Source organism: Anolis carolinensis, chromosome 4, assembly GCF_035594765.1.
Source record: "Anolis carolinensis isolate JA03-04 chromosome 4, rAnoCar3.1.pri, whole genome shotgun sequence".
NCBI lineage: Eukaryota > Metazoa > Chordata > Lepidosauria > Squamata > Dactyloidae > Anolis > Anolis carolinensis.
The window spans coordinates 10,474,487-10,498,489 of record NC_085844.1 but is presented as its reverse complement, the minus strand read 5'-3'; the positions used below and the strand labels follow the sequence as shown (position 1 = coordinate 10,498,489).

At 37.5% G+C, this 24,003-nt stretch overlaps 1 protein-coding gene across 1 annotated transcript in view; it reads right to left on the bottom strand.

Annotated features, from left to right (window-relative positions):
* col22a1 (collagen type XXII alpha 1 chain) overlaps positions 1-24,003 on the bottom strand; it is a 188,433-nt gene that overhangs the window by 87,265 nt on the left and 77,165 nt on the right. Inside the window, exons 7-12 of the mRNA XM_062979993.1 lie at positions 23,592-23,867; positions 22,660-22,740; positions 22,074-22,187; positions 20,012-20,056; positions 15,964-16,017; positions 14,206-14,250 (exon numbers count right to left, since the gene is read on the bottom strand). Of these exons, the coding sequence (XP_062836063.1) occupies positions 14,206-14,250; positions 15,964-16,017; positions 20,012-20,056; positions 22,074-22,187; positions 22,660-22,740; positions 23,592-23,867 (615 nt within the window). The remainder of the gene's footprint in view (positions 1-14,205; positions 14,251-15,963; positions 16,018-20,011; positions 20,057-22,073; positions 22,188-22,659; positions 22,741-23,591; positions 23,868-24,003) is intronic.

The window sequence follows — 24,003 nt, the reverse complement described above, 5'->3', positions numbered from 1 at the left end:
AGTCTCACTTATCCAACACTCGCTTATCCAACGTTCTGCATTATCCAACCCATTTTTGTAGTCAATGTTTTCAATACATCATGACATTTTAGTGCTAAATTCGTAAATACAGTACTTACTACATAGCATTACTGCGTATTGAACTACTATTTCTGTCAAATTTGTTGTATAACATGATGTTTTGGTCCTTAATTTGTAAAATCATAATCTAATTTGATGTTCAATAGGCTTTTCCTTAATCCCTCCTTATTATCCAACATATTCACTTATCCAACATTCTGCCGGCCCGTTTATGTTGGATAAGTGAGACTCTACTGTAATTACATAACTGCATGTTTGATCAAAAACATGAAAATTATCCAGTGTGTCTAATTTTTTAAAAAAAGAAAACAAAACAAAGCAGAGGCCATTGTAATTTTGTTGTACATACTGCCTATGACATTTGTGTAGTCATAATTTTCACAAATCTACTTACTCTTTCAATAAAAATAGCAAGTATCATAGAGGCAAGGAAAATACTTTTGTATTTGGTCACTTTCATATGTGAGAATAAATCAAGATTCACATCCCTAGCATGGAATAATGGAAAATGCAATCTACTAATATGTGGAAAGCTTTCTATTTCCCCATTTCCTCCCTTTGAAAAATATAAATTCAGGAAAAATCTGACAGCAAGCAGTAGATGCACAGTCACTCACTACAAAAAATGCTAAAGTTCTAATTATGCTGAGCAGGCATCTTCTAATACATTTTACATTTGGTACTGAAGTGAGAATTTGATGCCAATGTGAGAGAAAGGAAGCATTTACTAATTATATTAAGCAATGAAATAAGATGGTTCTCTGATTTTCTCACTTTATTGGCTCAATTTTCTTTATAGGACTGCATTTTCTCTGTTACAACTTTGCTGTTTGTAAAATGATCGAGCAGAATGGGATCTGGTAGGCCATCTACTCCTAACTTCCACTCAGTTCAGGGAAACAAAAGACCAGCATTCAGAGGTGTTAACAAGCCATAAAGGGAATGACAACTCTAGGGATCAATAATTTGTGGGATGTTAATGCAGTTGAAAAAAGCCCTCTTGGCAATTGGCTCCCGTCCACATGAAGGCAAAGCAGAAGCCTTTTGGAGAAGTGTGAAAGTATATATCAGGGAAGAAAGAAACGTTAGCAAGTGACAGAGAGTGCTGGCAAAATAATCGAATCTCCTGCGAGCCTTGGGTAATACAGCTTTGTTACTGAGGCCATTAAAGGCTACAGGGAGGTAATTGGTCTTGCTTACAGTTGCCAGCTTCGGAATGAGGGAAGCCTCTTGGGTCTTTGGCAGCTGAGCTAAAGGGAAAGGGTTGGCAGCGTCTGCTAGCACCGGGATAGAAACAGCTGCACCTGCTCACACTTTTGGTGCATTGCTCTTCCCTCTGCCTCCTTTCCAAAATTAGTATGCACATCTTTTCAGAACTATTAATACCTCACTCCCGTATTACCTATGTTTTCACCATTTCATGAAGCAGTAGATTGCATCTGGTTTTGATCGTTAAATCTTAGGTCAAGAATGTAGCCATACAGCTCCATTACAAGAGTTTGATCCCACATAAACTCTCGTGGTTCCAGCCTGTGGAATCCTGAGATAAATAGTTTAGGAAAGGACTTAACCTTTACTAGTCTCCCTCAAATTTACAGTATTAGAGTTATCTATCCAACAAACAATTTTAAGTAGTTCATGAAAATGCATACCCCAAGAACATGGCACCTAAAATGTTATATACCCTGTTTCCCCTAAAATAAGACATCCCCAGAAAATAAGACCTAGTAGAGGTTTTGCTGAATTGCTAAATATAAGGCCTCCCCCAAAAGTAAGACCTAGCAAAGTTTTTGTTTGGAAGTATGCCCGCCAAACAGAACACCAGAGCATGCAGGATTGGTAAATGTACGTACCATAAAGTGTTGCACAAGGAAATAATGGCAGTAACAAGAAATTCTTGATAGGATTCACAGTTTATCTGGTTATGCTGGTTTGTGATGACAACTACTGTACACTATATAATAAATGTTCATTTTTTGTTCCACAATAAATGTGAATTCTTCTTCATGGAAAAATAAGACATCCCCTGAAAGGAAGACCTAGAGCATCTTTGGGAGCAAAAATCAATATAAGACACTGTCTTATTTTCGGGGAAACACGTTAGGCACTAATTGTGTAGTGTTGGTGTGCCCTATATTCCCCTCCATGAGGCACAGGCAAACTTGAGGGCTCCAGGTGTTTTGGAGTTCAACTCCCACGATTCCAAACAGCATCTTCCAGAAATTGTGGGGGTTGAAGTCCAAAACACCTGGATGGCCCAAATGGCACAGGCTGGTTAGCAGCCAGCTACAATAAATCACTCTGACCAAGAGGTCATGAATTCGAGGCCAGCCCGTGTCGGGGTTAGCACACGACAGTTAAAAATAAAATATAGCCCCTGCTCATTGCTGACCTATGCAACCCAAAAGATAGTTGCATCTATCAAGTAGGAAATTTAGGTACCACTTATATGTGCGGAGGCTAATTTATGATACCATAAAAATCATCCAGCCACCGTTGGAATGAGGAAGTTGCTGTCGCAGTGGATGATGAAGCAGCTGCTCCCCCTGTGGCCAGAATCAAGCATACCCTCAGGAAGCTAGAAGCTGGAGAAGGTTTAAATTGCCTCTGCATCTGTCTCTGTCTCTGTTCTATGTTATATGGCATTGAATGTTTGCCTTATATGTGTATAATGTGATCCGCCCTGAGTCCCCTTCGGGGTGAGAAGGGCAGAATATAAATACTGTAAATAAATAAATAAATAAATAAATTTGCCTATGCCTGCCCTACATAAACCTATTCAACCACTGATGTTCTCAGAAGGACTCCCCATTCCTTTCAAACCCACCAACTTCACAGGCATAACTGGTGGGTATATGAGATAGGGTCTTTTCAATGGTAATCCCAATTCTTTGGAATTCCCTTCCTTGTGAGAATAAAATGGACTTGCATTTACAGTCTTTCTGCCATTAGACTTTTTTAAAAAATCTGAAAGGCTCTTGGCAGTGAGGATAAAATAATAATGCTCAATTTGAATAGCATGACTAGATCTGTAGATACCAGCTGCCTTATTTACTATGCCAAACTGATTTAGTTGAAGCAGACATGAGTCCAAAGTAGCTCTGCAATTGGTCACAAATTCTTCCTCTCCCAACAGCCCTCAACATTGAACATTGGGGCTCATTTACTCTATACATTAAAGGAGTGGTTTCACACCACCACCGATGGACATTCAGGCACACGTTGTACACAGATATTGTATGCAGTATGGCTCCCACATTCACAGAGAATATGTTCTAGGAATTTGAGGAGTAACAGCCAACTCTACTGAATGCTTCTGGCAAAAACACGTAATTGAATCACACTGGAGGATACAGGAAATGTCTAGAAAGGACACCACTCTATGTTTCAATAGGTTCTTCAGCATGACTCTACAGCCCACTTCTTTTAGAAGGATACCGTAGAATCACCTGGACAACTTAGAGCATGCCAAGAGAGGACATATTTTGTTAGACACCGGTGAATGGAACTGTGATGAGAAGTCCAGTATAGGAGCTGTACTGTATATGGTACCTCTGATGAGATTATATTTGGGACTGTTGATCATCTAGTATAAGACTTGCAGTGTAAAGGAAAGCAGCATATGCATCAATCATCACCAACAAAGGAATTAAACAACATCTGCTAATAGGAGAACCGATAAAATAAATATGCTGTTAAGTGTTGCCATATTTTCATGCAAAGTTGTGTTAGCTGCCACAGAGATGACTGGTCAACTCCCCAAATAGAAGTGAAAATGACAACATTTTCATTTCTGTTTGTATATCAAGAGAAACCCATATTAGCTCCAATGAGAGTTCATTGGATATGAACATAACTTTAGAGACATAGTTCTATTGAGAACATAACAAGGCCAGTAAGAGTTAAACTTTGGCTAAGTTGGAATGTCTTCTTGAGAGCTGCTACGTACATAAGATAAACACCAATTTGCACATATAATACAATTATACATAATGCAACTGTGCATTGTCATGTTTGGTGTGAGCTTGGTGTATTAAATGTATGATTCTACTTTCTTTCAGAAACTATAACAGTCATAAATGTAGGAACGGATACCCAATCAGGGGTTTAGGTGGCCATATTGATCTCCCAGTGAAACAATGGAAATCTCTAGAGTCGCTTCCTATGCAGAAAAAAACTTTCCTGACTTTAAAGTGTGTCAAAATTATCCCTGAGTCTCACTAGAGGGGCAATTGGTGGCAAAGAAAAATCAAAACATGTTTAGTGAGGTTAGGAAATACTAGAGTATTGAAGATCTCTAAGGTTTGTTTGGATAATGCAGTCTGCTAAACCCCAATAATGTTCACCCTATTAAATTATCCTTTGCCTATTTAAACATTTGCATATGCTAGATCAGGGGTCCTCAAACTTTTTAAGCTGAGGGCCGGTCCACAATCCTTCAGACTGTTGAGGGGGCGGATTATCATTTGAAAAAAAAATACAAACAAATTCTGATGCATGCTGCACATGTCTTATTTGTAGTGCAAAAACAACAACAACAACAACAACAACAACAACAACAACAACGAAAGAATGCAATATTTAAAAATAAAAACAATTTTAACCAACATACATTTATCAGGATTTCAATGGGAAGTGTGGTCCTGCTTCTGGCCAATGAGATAGTCAAGTTAATTAGGATTGTTGTTGTTGTTGTTGTTGTTGTGTGCCTTTCAGACTTTGGGCGAGCCTAACTCTAAAATTTATTTATTTAATATTTATTTATTTACTACATTTGTATCACACCCTTCTCACCTCAAAGGGGACTCAGAGTGGCTTACAAATTATATGTACATACAATATATTATTTTATTAGCATAGCACAATATTAGCATTAAATATTACTATATTGAACTCTACCACTATACTGTAATATTATTAGTAATATTATATGTAATATAGAATATATAATTAATATTATTATATGGTATTATTATTAGTGTTATTTTGTATTACATTATAATATTATTATCAATATTATATGTATATACAATATATTATATTATAAAACTGAGGGCGGGGGCCAGCTAAATGACCTCAGAGGGCCGCATCCGGCCCCCGGGCCTTAGTTTGGGGACCCCTGTGCTAGATAATTGATTCTTAACTGTGCTTTATGGCTTCCTCTGATGATAATGATTTTTTGCAGTGATTCACTTCTCTCTCCTTTGGCCTGCAAAAATTCAGTGGAGTTTGCAAATGCACGGTGAACTCGGCAGCAGTCTGTTAATACTGTGGCAATAAATATTTATGATGAATTCTTGAAGCTGCTCCACAGATGCTATACAAATCATTGCCCTCTTGAAAGCCCAGGTGCAAAAACCCATTAGCTTAATTAGATTAAAACTGTATTAATATCTTGGCAAAGATGGTGCTGAAGTGTGGGATGCATTTCTAGGATGGGTAAAACAATTCATCACATCTAATAGCTTGCTTAGAACATTTGTCAACAAAGGTGGGAGGGGAAATCCCACTTAGCAACTGTACTTTATTTTAATTTAAGCAATTAAGTCATACAGATGCTTTGCAAACTTCCATTTGTTAGATGAAGTAATAAAGAAAGCAAAAAAACAAAAACAAAAACAAACCCCGATGTAGAGCAGATTCCAATAGAAAGATGAGACACTTCTAAACAAATTGGATCCTTGGCGATATATATATATTGAGTGTTGCGCTGAAATAATTGGCCTGAGTGGAAAAGTGTTGTTCAATAAATTCTTCAAACTCTTATTTGCTTGTCTTTTTTTAAAAAAATCAATGCATATCTATTGGATCAGAAGCACACTATTTTTCAGTAATTATAGATTCCCTACAGTACTTCATAGCCAACATGAAACTTTGGTCAAGATGGAAAGTGTGATTAATGAGGAAAAAAATACACAAGCTAGGAGGTGATGGAACCCTACAAAGAAGGGTAAGATTCAATATCCTCCTTTCCGAAGATGCACATTGACATAGTGGTTTGAGTGTTGAACTATAACTTTGAAGACTAGGGTTTGATTCCTGACTTTATCATAGAACCTATTGGGTGATCTTGGATGGCTTCACACACTCTCGATTTTAATAAAACCCTCTGATTAATTCACCTTAGGGTTACCATAAATTGCAAATGACTTGAAGGTACACAGTAGCAACAAATACTATTTAGTATTCACACCATCTCAGAAAAAACTGCTATAGGTTCACTTTGGTTGGGTTGCCGTAAGTCAGAGACATCTTGAGGTCACACAACAACAAATGCTAGTAACCAATGCTAGTTTTATATTGTTTTGCATATTAGAGAGCTGCATTAGTGAGTTGTGATACATTGTGTTCCCAAAATTAATCAATAAGGCTGAAGAATTAGGCATTTCATTTTTCAAAAATGCACACCATAAAACCATATTTGAATCGCAAACACCGTTCTTAATTTGGCCAGAAAGGCTTTGCAGTACTAAAGCAGCCAGCAGATGACAGCACATCCACATGGAAGCTTTTCACCCCAACTGTTGAAGCAGGAAAACAGAACAGAAGAAACTCATCTCCAAGGTAAAGCAAAAAATAAAACTGCAAGTAACAAAGCTTGTGAATCCAGCAGTGTAGAGAGATCAGCTGCTGGGTTACACAATTATTTGATCTCACAACAATTACGTGCCCATTATTCTGGGTCAGTGAATAAAACCAAAACCCTGTAATTACAATATTTGAAAGAAAAATCCACCTAAATTTCAGGGCTCTTATCTAAGCATGAAATGGCGACTCCCAGGTAAGAGTATTCCAAAAAGAATAAGAGGTCTAGAAGGATAATTACTCCTCATTTTACAATATAATGACAGAAGAATTTTCTGGTGGGTGACTAATGCAAAATGAGAAAGATGAGTGGGAAAAACTGACTCAGAAAAGGTTTGATGTTAAGTAACATTTGTCCACTGGTGATATATCTTATATACTTATATGTAAGTCCAAATCATATATATATATAAGTTAAAGTGGTATCAAACTTCATTAATTTTATAATGTTGATGCATCTAAAGAGATATCTTGAGATGTTCAGTATAGCATGTTCTTCAATTCCCACTATTGAGCATGATTGGGATTGGGATACATTACACTTAATAGTCGTGTTCCTGAAATGTACAGGAGAGGACTTTCTCTCTGGCTATGGCCAAGCATTCAAACTTCATTCCAAGGGAGCTCCAGCCTTCCATAGCGTGTTTCCATCATTTTGTGGAAGACTATTTTCCTCTCTAAGTATTGAATACAGACAGTCCTTAAGTTACGAACAAGGTTCTGTAGGTTTGTCCTTAAATTGAATTTGTATGTAAGTTGGAACAGGTACATTTTAAGTGTATATATTAGCTTTCAATAACACAGGGAAGGGTTAACACCCCTGTGGTGTTTGCTTTGCTGATCAGAAGGTTTCATCCCACTTTCTGTCCCTGTGAGAATTTGATTTTTTAAAATTAGTTTTCTTAAAATACATCCATACATCAATACCTTCAATACTCTTATATTTCACTCTTAATTCATTGCATCAACTATATAAAAATATATATCTTGTATGCTGTTTCTTTTCACCTCTGTGCCCCCCCCCCGCCCCCGAGCCATTTCAATTTACATCCTCCTTCCAAAATACCATTTCTTCTTGTGGAGGTAACTTCCTATCTACTTATTTTAAACCCTTCTCAATAATTTTTCCCCAAACCTCATCAAAATCATTTTCCTTCCATACCCCTTTCCTAACTCTTAATTACATGTTAACTTATCGTTTATTGCTAATTTCCATAGTTCTTTATGCCGTTCTTCTATTTGTATGTTTATTTTACCTTTCCAGTTCCTTGCTATCAACAGCCTTGCTGCAGTTAACATTATTTATTGCATCCTTCTCTGTTTTTTTTTTAAATTTTTGACATTATATAATGACAACAATGCAATACTTGCACTTTTTCCTATCTTCTTATCCATTATAGCTTCTATTTCTCTAAATACCTTCCCCCAAAATACATTTACATATTTACATTGCCACCACATATGTATATATGTACCCACCTCCTGGCAACCTCTCCAACATTTTTTTGTAGCATTTTTATTAATGTTTGCTATCTTTACTGGTGTTAAGTACCATTTCCAAACCAGTTTATAATAATTTTCTTTAACACATATCAATAGGTTCCTTAATTAAATGTCTTTAATTCCATAACTGTATCCAATCCACTTCCCTTATCCTAATCCTTAAATTTTCCTCCCATATGTGAGAAAAATTTGGCTTGTTGTGGAAACAAGGATTGATGATAAAGCATCAGTGGAGACACCTTTTCCCATGCTAACTCTTTCAGAAGATAATTTCTTTTCCTACAGGTAGATTTCTCTCACTTCCTATAGTCTCATCCACATTCTTAACTATGAGTCTCAATCATTTCAATAAAAAGCAGGGTAAAGAATTAGTTAAGTATGAATCAACCCTGAAGCAGTTGTATATCCACAAAGGGGTCCTGAGCTAATATAGATAATTTATAAATCTCTTGGTGAACATTAGAAATACTGGCTGCCTGGCTGAGGCAGGTCAGAATATGATACAGAGGAGTAACAATTGAAAGCAATGTGTCTATGTATGTATTTCTGCTGGTGTGTCACTTGCTTGATACTGATACTTAGTCAATGGTCTCAGTTGTATACATATCATGGGAAGAAAATAAATATGGCACCCCACAAGTTCTAGGTATCCCCCCCCCCACACACACACCTTAAATGAAATGCCCTGTACATACATAGTGTTTCATTTTGGGGGAATTAAAAGGGCAGCCACCCAAGACTTATGACAATGGAATAGTTTCCTAATCCAACATTAAATAAGGCTGAATGGGACATTCAGTTCTCATCTAAAGAATGGCATGCTAATCATCAGGGAAAGCTATGGAGATAGGCATGAGTCTATCTGTAATAGGACATGGAGCATAAGTCTTTGATTGCCTTTTTTGTATACTAGTTATTGTGATATATAAGAGAAAACAACACCAGTAACATACAATCTTTATGATTCAACAATCAAAATACAGGGTTGTTGTAGGATGCCTGCCATAGATGTGGGCGAAACGTTCAAGAGAGAATACTTCTAGAACATGGCCATACAGCCCAGAAAACATACAACAACCCTGTGATCCCGGCCATTAAAGCCTTAGACAACAAATCAAAATACAAGTATTTCCCCTGTCCCGCCACCTCCCCATTCCCACCCATGAACCACCACCCATGACTTCTGACACCACGCCAAATGGAACTAGTATCTAACAAAAATCTGTATTCTTACACTAATTAATCCTGTTTGGCTATTTCAAAATCTATTTTTGTCTTCTTTTTAAAATACCCAAGGCCCATCTCCATGTTTTACCAAATTCATTTTTGTAATGTACACATTTCACTCAATGGGGTCTAGATACAAGATGGCCTTTCAATAAGCAATCATGTTTAGACTAGTTGGAAATGAGGGTGTTCCGGGGGGAAATTAATAGATCTGATTTTGATTTATACTGGTCCGCTTTTATTAAATATGTTCTAGAAAGTGGAAAAGAACAACAATACAACCTTGTTGGTCAGGAATTTTGGATATGACATTTGTTTAATGGTGGACTTATAAATTTTATGGTAAAGGAAATTATACTTGTTCAGGCCTCGGTAGTGGGGTTATGTGTTTGTAAAATGTTCATTGTTTTGTGTTCTGTTTCAATGTAAGTTCTTAATGTATTTAAATAAAAATTAATTTACATTTTAAAAAAATGTTTAGACTAGTGGTAAGACGACACGATAGCATCTTTAACTGTGTTCTGGCTGGGTTCTCTACCACCATTATTCCTCTTTCCTGTGATACGAGGTGCTTCTGGGAATGACACTACAACTAGAATTCTTCACAGATAATTTATCACAGGGAGAAATGGCAGAATCCATCATCTCCTACTCCATTTCTTGTATTCTACTATAGCAAAGCTGCCAGGTTTTACCATATATATTTTTTACAAAAAAAAGTACAAGAAGGAAAGAAAATAGAAGTAATTTCAGTCATTTCCCTCCAAATTATTTTTGTTTCAATTCTTGAGCATCCTGATCTAATCTGAAAAAAAGTTAGGTGACAATTTACTTGCCAACCGTAATGAAGAGATAATGAAGCTAATTTGCTGTGGCAGCATTGAAATGTCAGACTTGTTTTTATGAAGCACGTGCTGCAGAGTGCAAATTAGATTTTCGATGTTTTATTAGACTTTTTGTTTCCTGATTTCTGATATTTTAATTTTTGTTGAGCTTTAGTAGCTGGCACTGCTTTGTGTCTTTGCTAAACTTTGCTATGGCTGAAACATAAAAGTTTACTAAATTTACATGCATACACAAAAGTACATACACACACACACACACACATTGTAGCCCCCAGGACACCAAATCCAATGTGATGCATTACTAATCACCTGCCTTCGGAGTCAATGGGCATCAAAAAATATTTTTTATTCCTCCCCACCAAAAAAACCCAAATAACATTAGGAACAAGTTGGCTGGTTCAGAGGAGAAACATCTGACAGATTTCAGGAAAGAAACAAGAGTTTTTATTACAATAAGCAAAATTCTCTATTTTTTCCTCGAACACAGAAGAATGACACTTTCAAAAGAAAACAAATGCCCACACCTGATGTCAGTGCAAAAGAACAAGTCAAAGCACAGCATTATATGGCAATTCATCCAGAGAAAGGGTGAGAACAAGGCAATGTTACAGCTACAGCTGAATGCTCCACAGATCCAAAACCTCTTTGCAGTTTGAAAAGCTGCCACTCAGTTCTTTGCCAAGGAAATGAAAAACAGTAGGAGCACTTGGCACAGACCTGCCTGTACCGATGCCAAGCTTTTCAGACCGACACTGACAAAACACAGCCGGCAGGTGCACATCTTCTGAAACTGCTGAGGGGCTAGAAGTGCCAAGGCTGCAACTGGAAGACGGTCCTAGGAGCCTACTATTGACAAATAGGCCAAACAGATATGACATGCTGCACGAAAATCAGATCACTCAATGGCTTTGCCCTCTTTACTACCAATGAAGGGAATTTTGTTTGCATTCAGCATCTGGTCCCAGACAGTGCTTCAACTTTTTATTTGCCAGGTTTTGAAGTAGAATCATAGAATTATAGAGCTGAAAGAGATCTCGTGGGATATCTAGTCCAACCCCATTCTGCCAAGAAGCAGGAAAATCTCATTCAAAGCACCCCCGACAGATGGCCATCCAGCCTCTGCTTAAAAGCCTCCAAAGGAGGAGCCTCCGCAACACTCTAAAGCAGAGAGTTTCACTGCAGAACAGCTCTCACAGTTAGGAAGTTCTTCCTAATGTTCAGGTGGAATCTCCTTTCCTTTAATTTGAAGCCATTGTTCCGCATCCTAGTCTCCAGGGCAGCAGAAAACAAGCTTGCTCCCTCCTCCCTATGACTTCCCCTCACATATTTATACATGACTATCATGTTTCCTCTCAGCCTTCTCTTCTACAGGCTAAACATGCCCAGCTCTTTAAGCCGCTCCTCATAGGGCTTGTTCTCCAGACCCTTGATCATTTTAGTCACCCTGTTCTGGACACATTCCAGCTTGCCAACATCTCCCTCTAAATTGTGGTGCCCAGAATTGGACGCAGTATTCCAGGTGTGGTCTGACCAAGGCAGAATAGAGGGGGAGCATGACTTCCCTGGATCTAGGCACTAGACTCCTATTTATGCAGGCCAAAATCCCATTGGCTTTTTTAGCTGCCGCTGATTAATTACCTTGTGTCTTGAAAAACTGTGGCCCAAACCACAATCGCTAGTTCCAGCCACTAAATCAATTATTGAATGGTAAATCAAGAACCATTGAATGAATAAGTCTATTCTATTCAGAATTAGAGTTGGAAGTTATTCTAAAAATACATACACAATACTTTCAAGCTTTCAAACGACAGTGTGGTACTGATTGGGATCTGTGTCTTTGGTGCAAGCTAGTTGGCAGCAGTAGGCATTATTTGCATCAGATGGCACTGGTTCCTAGTTAGGGATGCCTAAGGGACTGAATCTTCATCAACTGCAATACAAATCCCAATACAAATCCATACTTCCTACACTAATGAATCAAACAGAGTTGGCTTTTGAGCAACCTAAATACTGTGCTTTAATTCTTATGGAAATGTCTAGTTTGGGACAAAATTAACTTAAAAATTGTATTGAATGCCATACTGCTTTAAAAATAATAATGTGGAAACACTATAGAATGGAGCTATGGATGATTGCAAGCCGAAGTAGTATAGGCTGGAAAGAGTTAAATTGATCTATGTACTTTCCCATATGGTACTGAATAATCCTTTTTTGACATTGTCTTCTACAATTCAGATCTCATTTGTACATGGTAAAGGAGTCAGATTTTGCTTATACATTACAATCCCCTTAACTACAGAAGCCATGTTTGTGGTTTAACTTATGGGGGGGGGGTGTCTCTCTAAGGATTTAGTACATAAGTCATTCAGGTAATTCTGTGGAAGTTACCAGAGAGTTGCTTTGGAGAACCTATCAAATTCCTAAAAAACATACCTCCCTAAAAATCTCTTGATCCTCCAAAGCAGGGGTCCTCAAACTTTTAAAGTAGAGGGCCGGTTCATAGTCTCTGAGACGGTTGAGGGGCCGAATTATCATTTGGGGAAAAAAAACCCGAACAAATTCCTATGCACATGTCTTATTTCTGGTGCAAACCTCCCCCCCCCCCTCAAACAACATTTATTTATTTATTTATTTATTTATTTATTTACTACTTTTATACCCTGCCCTCTCTCGCCTCAAAGGAGATTCAAGAGCAGCTTACAAGTTGTATGTACATACAATATATTATATTAATGGTATAGCACAATATTAGCATTATATACAGTGCAGTCTCACTTATCCAAGCCTCGCTTATCCAAGTTTCTGGAATATCCAAGCCATTTTTGTAGTCAATGTTTTCAATATATCGTGATATTTTGGTGCTAAATTCGTAAATACAGTAATTACAACATAACATCACTGCGTATTGAACTGCTTTTTCTGTCAAATTTGTTGTAAAATATCATGTTTTGGTGCTTAATTTGTAAAATCATAACCTAATTTGATGTTTAATAGGCTTTTCCTTAATCCCTCCTTATTATCCAAGATATTCACTTATCCAAGCTTCTGCTGGCCCATTTAGCTTGGATAAGTGCGACTCTACTGTATTACTATATTGTATTATACCACTATTACTGTAATATTATTAGTATTATTACATTTAATATATAATGTATAATTAATATTATTATGTTGCATTATTATTAGTATTATATTGTATGACATTATAATATTAGTATCAATATTATATGTATACACGATATATTATATTAATGGCATAGCACAATATTAGTAAATGAAAGAACAATACAATATTTAAAAATAAAAACAATTTTAACCAACATACAGTAAACCTATCAGGATTTCAATGGGAAGTGCGGGTCTAAAACTGAGAGCAGGGGCCAGGTAAATGCCCTTGGAGGGCCGCATCCGGCCTCCGGGCCTTAGTTTGGGGACCCCTGCTCCAAAGCAACATACTGGGGCCAGAAGTGAGGTAATTCAATGGTGTTTGGTCATATCTATGGTTTCACATTACCATGACGTGGCTGAGAATGTATCTCCCATAGACATTGGGTCTTACTGTATGCATGATTGGTGGTGACGTTCAAAGTCATTACTCCTGTATACTTATACCTCCGTCTTGGAAAGCCAGTCATCACATCAGTCCAAAAGCACATGTATCCAGTATTTCTGCTACTCATCTCTTCACAAAGTATTGTATAACTTAAGCCTGAGGATAAGAGCCTTTACACTCTTAACTAGGAAGAAACTAAATTGCAACCAATGGGATTATTTATCACAGGTGCATTTACACAGGATCAGACTGACATTTTAGTCTTAGTCATTAGTCTAATCTTAGTCATGCTTCTTGGAGTAAAGTCAGGATAGAATTTAAAGTAGCTTGAAAAAAAATACCTGGAATACATCTGACAGAAACCTTGATATACAGTTTGACAATTTATCCAACTTTTCATCTTAAATATACCTTTTCTCCTTTTTCTGCTCGGCCAAATCCTCCTCCACCACCACCCTAGAAAAAAAATGCATCCAAAGTTAGCAACAGCCATATAATGAGAAAGTAAGGGTGAGTTATTCCTGTCAACAGATATCTGAATTTATTCTAAGGGCAAATATCATTTTAATAATTAGAATGTATTTCAAACTGCCAGTGACACGGTGGGTTAAACCAAAAGGTCAGCGGTTTGAATCCGGGGAGCGGGGTGAACTCCCGCTGTTAGCCCCAACTTCTGCCAACCAAACAGTTCGAAAACATGCAAATGTGAGGAGATCAATAGGTACCGCTCTGGCGAGAAGGTAACGGCACTCCATGCACTCATGCCAGACACTTGACTTTGGAGGTGTCTGCAGACAATGCTGGCCCTTCAGCTTAGAAATGGAGATGAGCACCAACCCCCAGAGTTGGACATGACTAAACTTAATGTCAAGGGAAAACCTTTACCTTTCCTATTTCAAACATAGATGCAGTGATGGAAAAGAAAGTGGACCACCTAAGAGGACCTAGGGTATGCTTACAGCTCCCCAAAGTAGGTGACTTCAAATACAAAAAATAATCAAAGTTGTCAGATTCAAGAGCAAATGCAGTCAGTCCACTAGCTACCAGTATCAAAACTGACTGTCATTGAATTTTGCAACTTTGGGGGGTATCTGAGAGATTCTCTGTTTGTAAGTCACACTGCTCAAGTCTAAATATTTCTGGGTAGTAATATTGTCTTGCTTTTAAAATAATAGTAAGGGCAATCAATATTCATGGCATGCACAGTTGACAAGGATCTGTTAAAAGGCCTGTGTTCTACCTAAATGGTAAATGAAATTATTTATTTTAGTTAACTTAGCTGCATATGTCTCTGTAAAATTAACATGTCTACAAATTACTAGATGCCTGCCTTTTTGTCCTTGTAAAAGCCCAACACCCTCAAAATACAGTCAATTTTTGGAATCTTCCTATAATAAGGGATATCTGCCAGCACTATAAGAAACAAGTTTTTGGGCTCTGAAATAAGGGATATACACTATAACTGTCTTAAGACCACAAAAAGCAGTTTGTAACTGTTCCCATCAACTCATATTAAGGGATACTTTTACTATTCAACTATGCCACAACCAAGGCTTAAGCCACAAATTATGGAGCTGCCTGGGCTGATCTCTTTCCCATTTCAAGGCTCTTAAACATGAAAAATTAGTTGGACAAGTCCCCCTTTACGCAGTGGACTCTATGAAGCCCATCTATATGGTTTGGTTTCTCCATTCTTCTATAAGCACTGATCTAATTAAGTTGCACTTCCTAAAACAAATCATCTCAACACAATTCAAGAATCAGTAGACAATAGACCAAACACCTATTTTTCAACATTGAACCATATAAGAACAATGGAAAAGAGTTCATACTCTGCCCTTGGCTAGCTAGCAATAACTTGCATTCACAACAAAGGCAAGCCAAACAGTGTAAAAATGCTCTCTGGGGGCGAAATCACCAATACTCTCTCTTGTGTCTGATTATGACACTAAGATGAAAAAAGAATAAATTATCTGCTTCACGCATAAAATCAGAAATCAAACCAGGTTACAATGTGATTATTTCTTTAAGCCTAAATTTCTATCATCTTGAACACATGCTTATATTACAGGATGTTTGAAAAAGAACTCCATAGTTTTAAGTTAAAATACATTAAAACTGGGGAGTTCTTTTTTAAACACCCTGTATAATGAGAAGCAAAAGCCTTACCGGTTCTCCTTTTTCTCCCTTTGGACCAGGAAGTCCAATTGATCCTACTTCTCCCTTGACAAAAGTAAAGGGATGTTAGCTTTGGATTGCAAGATTAACTGATCTATAGACATGGTTATTGAAATCACAAAAAAAAGGTTGCACTCTTTTTTATCTAGTACAGGGATTAAGAGAACAAAAAGAGAAAGGAAGGGGGAAACTCTGCAGTCTCGTGTATAGGAGATACCAGTGGGTTTTTTTTTTTACCCATGCTTAGCTTGTAGAAATACAGGAGATGTTGACCAAAAGTATCAAAGTGAGCAGATAGCTTACATTAATTAGTTAAGTTCTACATCCAAGGCTCCAGATGGCATGGAAGCCATTCCACATACAGTGTATGTCTGTGCCTGCCCTTGAAGATGCAGTATGAGTTGATATTGATAGCAGAGTGAGTAGATTTGGTACCTTGTGTGAATATGAGACAGGTATTTAAGGAGCAAAATGCGATAGTCAGAGAACTAAAGGTATTATGAGAATTCCATTATAAATGTGAAAAATAATTGTGACCTATTCTAGTTTGCCTACACAGTAAGGACGTTAAGAAGGAAGGAGGCTCAGAAGTTGAATAAAAAGAATGTGGGTAAAGACCATGGGAACATCTGTCTATGTCACACAGATGAACAGGATTAGTTAAGAGAAAAAGGTTTCAGGTTACTTTAACTAGCTAAAACCTGTTTGCTATTTTCCTCCTGCCATTGTGAGGCGCTCTGAACTCTCTTCTTATGCAGATCATTGTTATATTTCAACAGAAATCGGGTGGTGGGACAAGTTGGTTCATGTAATGCAATAGTTGGAACTAGTTGGCATGGATCTGTTTTGTATTCATTTCCTGATGTTGAGTGATTTGAGTTCTGCTAAAACTACAGGTTCAGGAAGGATGAATCAGACACAGATGGATTGAAGGCAAAAGCAGAGGTTTTTATTCTCAATGTCCAAGGAGGATGTCAGCAGAGAAAGCACTCCAAAGTGCGACTATACTGCAACTGCAAATACAGAGCATTTTTATTTAATTTAACAGCTATTCAAGCAACCCACCCCTGAAACTGTCCAGCTAGGATCCACATCCTGATTGGCTCAGAGCTCCGTACAACATCATCGCTGGTTGTCTGTTTGTGGTGAAGGGAAATTTAATAAACTGTCATTGGAACATTTAAAGTGTCAGTCTGTTTATTGATCCACCTTTGAGAGGGGTATGATCAGAAAGGAATGTGGAGTGGCAATGGGCAATGGGCTCATGACTACCTTAATGGTTTGGATCCAGTGGAAACAATAGAGTTAATCCAAAGTATGCAATAGGTGCTTGAAGGTGATGACCATCTCAATGGGTGTTACAAGGGTGGGCTGGATCAAAATGTAGGAGAAGAGTTCTTCCAACTGATAGCTCCTATTTCCTTGTTGCTCCCTCCAGGTTAATTTTACTGCTCTCGACTGAGGTTTAAGTAGGTCAATAAACAGCCCTTTGTTCCATATTTTATTGTCTGGTCTCTTATTTCGAGCTGTTACTTCAACTGGAGACATGAATCCATACTCTGTGGGGATGGTGGACAATAAAAATATATTCTTCCCATTTTTGTAAGCTCTAGTTTCCTTCTTGCAGTAATTTCTCATGTCATTCCACAAAAGGAACCTCATCAGTTAAACTGTCACTGATTAAAATGGGAAGCTTCTATTTATAGGGTCAGTTTGTTGCTCAAAATAAAAATGGGAACAAATGAGACAAGGGCATTGTTCTATACCATTTTGAGCGACCAAAGAACATGGCTATCTAAGTGGGCCTGTTTTGTGAAATTACATCATATCTCATACTTACAATCCAAGTTGGTGAAGTACATATTCAGGTACAGCTATGTGCAAGTGGGCCTTTTATCATATTAAAGGCCAAATAAATGGAAAGAGAGGATATCTTACCAAACAAATGGAGAAATTATTTTAATAGGGAGGGAATGAATATTCACTATTATCCAATAAGATAAGTTTTCTGATACTTAGGAACTATCTAGAAGAAGAAAAAATGAGCAATAGCAAATATTCTTCATATTTTGTTAGGTTTTCGGTGAGATTTTGCTATGCAAAGATAAAGGTCTTGTACAGAAAATTGGTTTCCTTCAGAGGGTGATATCCTACATCAGATTCCATGTATCTTTGCATGCAGAATTATGTGTTACTGGTGTTATGCAACCCTTTTTCTGAATGGCAAAACCAAAGCTCCATATCTAAAATGAAATGAACAAAGGAATGAATTAAAAAAAAACGTATAACTGCATGAACAACAGCACTGCCTCCATAACACCAATTCTGTGACCTTGACCTACATAGGATTGCAATGTATTGGACAACAATGTCAAATGGTTTCCATAGGGGAATTTATACTTGTGCACCACACCGACAGCATTCCAACTAGAGTATTTTGTGTAGAAAACCCTGGACAAAACAACAACAACAAAAACCCCAAAATGCTGTTGATTAGTTCCAATTAGAGTATACACAATTATTCACAATTTTAATGGTGAGTCAACACCAAGGTAAATCTAAGAGGTTTTCTGGCTGTGCTTTTAGGCACACTTTTTCTATGCAGAAAAGCAATATTATGGGACAGAATACTTTTCTGAAAGGTGAGAATTGCTCTTGAGAACAATCCTCTTTTTCTCCTGCAACATGAAGAACAGTGTGGCAAATATCCATCATTTCATTCATTTTCCTTTTTCTGTTTGTGGGGGCTTCCTACCAATATAAATGGAAAAAAGAGTTACCCAGCTATCATTTTGCATCCAAGACTCTTTTTTTATTGTTGGTCTGGGACCTAGGAATATATGGACGTGACTGCCATATAAAACCGTAGAAAGTATTCAGAGATAACTATGTGAAGATTTCTTTTACTCCCCCTTTTTTGTTGGTGAGGAAAAGAAAGATCTCAGAAAGAATTTTGTTTAGACTTCTTTATTTTAAGGCAAGGATGGATAAAGTGTGACCCTAGATGTTTTGTGGTCCTTGAGATTCAAAATTCTCAGGCCAATCTTTTACTAGACAGAAAAGAGAGTGGTTTACTGCTTGTGGCAGTCCACAGCTTGCAACATATTTATGTTATATTCCACATAAAATACACATTTTTGAGAACCATTAAACTTTCATCCATTTTTGCTGTTTTATTTTTCATTAGTCCACACAGTTGCTGGAAGGTTTCAGGACATAAACGTGGTCTCTGGATCTGTTGTAGTTGCTCAACATTAGTTAAAAAATTTAATGCAAAGGGTAGGCAAACCAGAATTGCCTTTGGTAATAGTTCCAGTCACATGAGACCATGTCCATCCCACTGTTGGATTTTGTCCACTGTTGATTTTCTCCTGTTTCTAGCTCTTAACAATTAAAACTTATAAATAACTCTGTAACAAGGAGTGGGCACAGTTGAATGGTGATATGGCACAATTGTGCTAATGAAAAGTCCTGTGATGTTGAAGGTTCTCAGTGCAGTATGTACACACCACCTACACTAATTCTGCAATGGAATAGCAGGTTGGTGTGATAAAGTCCTTAAAACTTTCATTGCTCTTTTTGTGGCTCACTTAATCCTCCAGAAACAGATGTTGGGCAGAAATTAGAGCTTGACATAGGTCTGGCAGGATGGGGATGTTCTTCCAGGTTTGTGGCTCCTCCTATTTATGTGTGAAGGCATTTGCAAGAGGACATATTACACATTCCAAAAATATTTCATGTATATTTAACTGCATTGAAGTATAGAGTGAGTACAATGAAAGCACACATGCATTGAAACACCCAAGGATTATTGTTTTCAAACTGGAGAAGAGAAGCAGAACCAGGTAGACACAAACTCAATGAAGATAAATGTGTCTTCCTCCTCACATTCCCTTCCAAGTCACATTAGATCCCCATTAAATACAGGACCCTATTTTATGATGTTCAAAAGTTATCTATAGTATTCTGTTTGTCTTTTATCTAGAGATTTCTTAATTAAATAAAACGAACCAGCTTTTCATTTTATGACAATACTAACCTTTTGGCCTCTCAGACCTTCAAAACCTGGCAAGCCTCTTTCACCCTGAAGTAAGAGAAAAGGATAATTTATCAATTACATTTCACATTGCTTCCAGCACATTAAAAACATTCTATCATATATCTCCTTAGGGATATCTCTCAGATTCAGGTTTTTCACATTAGCATTCAGTTCATCATCATTGCCTTTAAAACACCCCCAGACCAAGATCCCACTTTGTGGTCAAGAGAGATAGGCAGGTAATTTCCATGTTCCTCAATCTTCATCAGCAGTTGCAATGAATGTTAAATAGTTTTAAGTTACTTTATATAAATTTAGCGTCCACTGCTTCTCTCTTTTATGGCTAGTTCCACACAGGGGAAAAGTCAGGTCTAATACAGATTTTAAAAACTCATGTCAGGCCAGACTTCTGTCCCCACACTGGTGGAAAACATGCACTTTTCTGGGGGAGAGTGTCCAGATGTCTGGCCAGACAGCAGGAAAACCCCCCAGAAAAGCCTGAAAAACTAAAAATTACTTACCTAGTGAACATTACTCTGCTGCCAACCCTCTCCTGGCATGTAGAAATGATGTGCCAGGAGAAGAGGGTGCCTGGAGAAAAATTGCTCCTGCCCCGCCTTCTCCTGCCATGCTATTTTTACATGCCAGGAGTGGGCCGGCAGCAAAATAATGGTGAGCAGGTAATTAATCTTTAGTTTTTCAGGCCTTTAAGGTTTTTGTGGAAGGGCTGTCTTAGGTCTTGTCTTGTCCAGGAGCCTAGAAATCCCAAAACAACTGTGTAGATTGGGCCAAGAAATCATACACCATGATCCCCACGCCCAATCCACACAGTGACCACAGCTGAAAAGACCAAGGTCAACTGAAAGACCTGGGTCTTTCTACATGTCAAATTAATTTGGCCCAAAACAGGGTTTTCCTGCTTTGTCTCGAATTAATTCGCGTTTACCTGAGGCATTGTTTGGATAGCCCAGGTAAAAACGTGGGAGCCTTTTACCTGGGCTTTTTACCTGTGGCTTTTTACCTGGGCTTTTTACCTATGGGCTGTCTGAATGTGCCCTATCCCTTCTTTTAATTCAATCTCCATCATCATACTAGAATCTAATCAAAAACATTCCAGATATTTTGCATTACAACCCAAGACAGCAAAGCCAAGTGTCCATGCATTATAAGAATTATGGGAAAATATATGGGAAGCTCCCAGATTGTTAACTTGTCTAGCTGAAAAAACTGTCAGTCCTGACATGTTTGAGGACATTGAACATGCCTAGATAGGACATAATTTGCTGGACATAGATAAATGAAACCTTAAATATTAACCCAACAAAATATTCTTAATATTTTAATATTTAATATTAAAACCATCATACTGATTTATTATGTTATTATTATTATTATTGACACAACAACATTGTATAACACAGCAAACAAGATAGATATGCTGGATTTCATATCACAAAATCACAAGTCGAACACTTCCCAAGTGTTTAGGACTATGTGATGTATTTTCGGATGATGCGTGCAGATCCCAGTCGGGTGGCCTTTTGCAGTTGGCAGATAGTAATTTTGTCAATGTGTATTGTTTCCAAATGCCAGCTGAGATCTTTTGGCACAGCACCCAATGTGCCCATCACCACCGGGACCACCTGCACTGGTTTCTGCCAGAGTCTTTGCAGTTCAATCTTGAGGTCCTGATAGCGGCTGAGTTTTTCCTGTTGTTTTTCATCAATGCGACTGTCACCTGGGATGGCGACATCAATGATCCAAACCTTTTTCTTTTCCACAACTGTGATGTATGGTGTGTTGTATTCTAGAACTTTGTCAGTCTGGATTCAGAAGTCCCACAGTATCTTTGTGTGTTCATTTTGCAGGTTTGTGATCCCACCAGTTCTTTACTGCTGGGAGGTGGTACTTGAGGCATTATTATTATTATTATTGTTAGAAGAAGAAGAAGAAGAAGAAGAAGAAGAAGAAGAAGAAGAAGAAGAAGAAGAAGAAATATTTTTGTTGACAAATGTTAACATTCATCTGCATCCCCCAATATATGTAAATACTAAATACAGACCTTTTCTCCTGGAGGACAGGAACAGTTGACTGTCTTGACGGGCCCAATCTGTTCACTACCAGTTGTAGGCGTGATTACAGGGAGAGGAGGCTCTGTAACAATGGTCACTTGGCACTGCGTACAGAATAGACTAGGATTAGTATGTATCAAGGAGGTAATCTTTACTATCATTTCATTACTTGCATTTTAATGAGCATAGAGCTGGAATGTATCCACTATTTTTATCAAAACTGAAATCCTCATTTCTGATGTTTCCCTGTTAATTAATGAATTCATCCATTTATTTTATATCCATATGGGATCAAAAGCAAATCACCCTTTTCATTAACACAAAATAGCTAAAATAATACATAGCATGAAAAATCATACAGCATGAACAAGCAACCTTTTTAAAATTAAGCCCATTAATATCTATTACATGTCAAAAACCAGTGCACTATCCCAACTTGTTAAAAGCTGAAGGTCTGCTTAAATATCAAGGTTTAGCCTGCTGAAAAATATAGTAGAGCAAAGTTTTGAACTTCAGCTCCCACAATTCCTAATAGCTGGTAAGCTAACTGAGACATAAACATACAATGAAACTTACAGGCCCAGAAGGAATGTCGCAGCATGTTTCCAGTTCAGCATGTCGTGAATCACAGTAGATAACCATCCGCTGAAGATCAAACTAAGAAAACATGGAACACATGGAAGTCAGTTCCCAATGACTAATATCATGTTGCCTTCTTTTTTCTGTGCATCTGGCATAAAGTCAACTGGATTATGTGTGGCAGAGAACCAGTTCATATATGATGTTTATTCTAAAGATGATCATTGCTTTGACATAAAAATACAAATGTATACACTGTCCAGGTATGTTGAGACACTGAATACATGACATGTGTTTAGAGAAAATGTGGAATGAATGTGGAGGATCAGAGTCATGTTGGAGGGTATGTAACTAGGTTATGCATGGAAGTTGGATATGCAAAAGGAGCTGTGGAACAGGAAGAAGAAAATATGTTTGCCACCTACGAGGACACAGCTTTCACTTGTTTATGTCTTTATTTTACACATTATAGTTCTGGTTTGTAGCTTTGCCTGTGTGGTTTATTATTCTTCAATTTGGTGAATCAAAAATATTTATTTTAAAAAAAACTTTTTCCTTTTACAAGTGACAGTTTTATTTATCAAAATGCAAGCTTTTTATGGATCAAGCTATGTAGATATCATTCTACATAATGAGTAGAATGCCAAGTTTCCTTTTAGAAATAGTTATGATGAGCATTGTTAACTTGAACCACAGCATGATGGAAAGTCAGAGCCCCAGATTTAAATTGAAGTAATCAATTTACAGTGCTGTGAGTAGTGTAGCATAGCATTTCCCCCGTTCCATATGGTGAACTCTTCAAAAGTCCTACACACTTTTCATGAGTTCAGATAATGAGAGAGTAGACTGGTGACCAGAGAGGAATGGATATTCTCCTAATATTAAAAGCTTTTTGTGTGAATAAAGGTATTTATAACATTGTTACCTACATCAATTGGCACACTATCATAGAGACGCTTCCCAATCACTGTCTTCCCTTGGATGTCAATATTTTCTCGGTCTTCAATCGGCAATGTCTGCACTAGTTTACAGTCGATGTAAAGGGAGACACTCTGGGACTGGATACTCAGAGCAATCTTATGCCAGTTACGGTCAAACAGGTCACTGACACGGCCATTTCTAAAGACCACTCTCACTGCATCCTTGGTGAGTCCAATAGCATTATACTCCAAGGCCTTATTTTCACCATCCAGTCGGATAGACACCTTTAACAAGAGAGATAGATAGATTTTAAATGCAAAATTGTGTACTCAATCAATCAATCAAATTGAAAGCTATGTACTGTAAAAATGTTTTACTGGAAGATATGAATTAAAAGGCAAAAGTTCCACCCATTCTGAC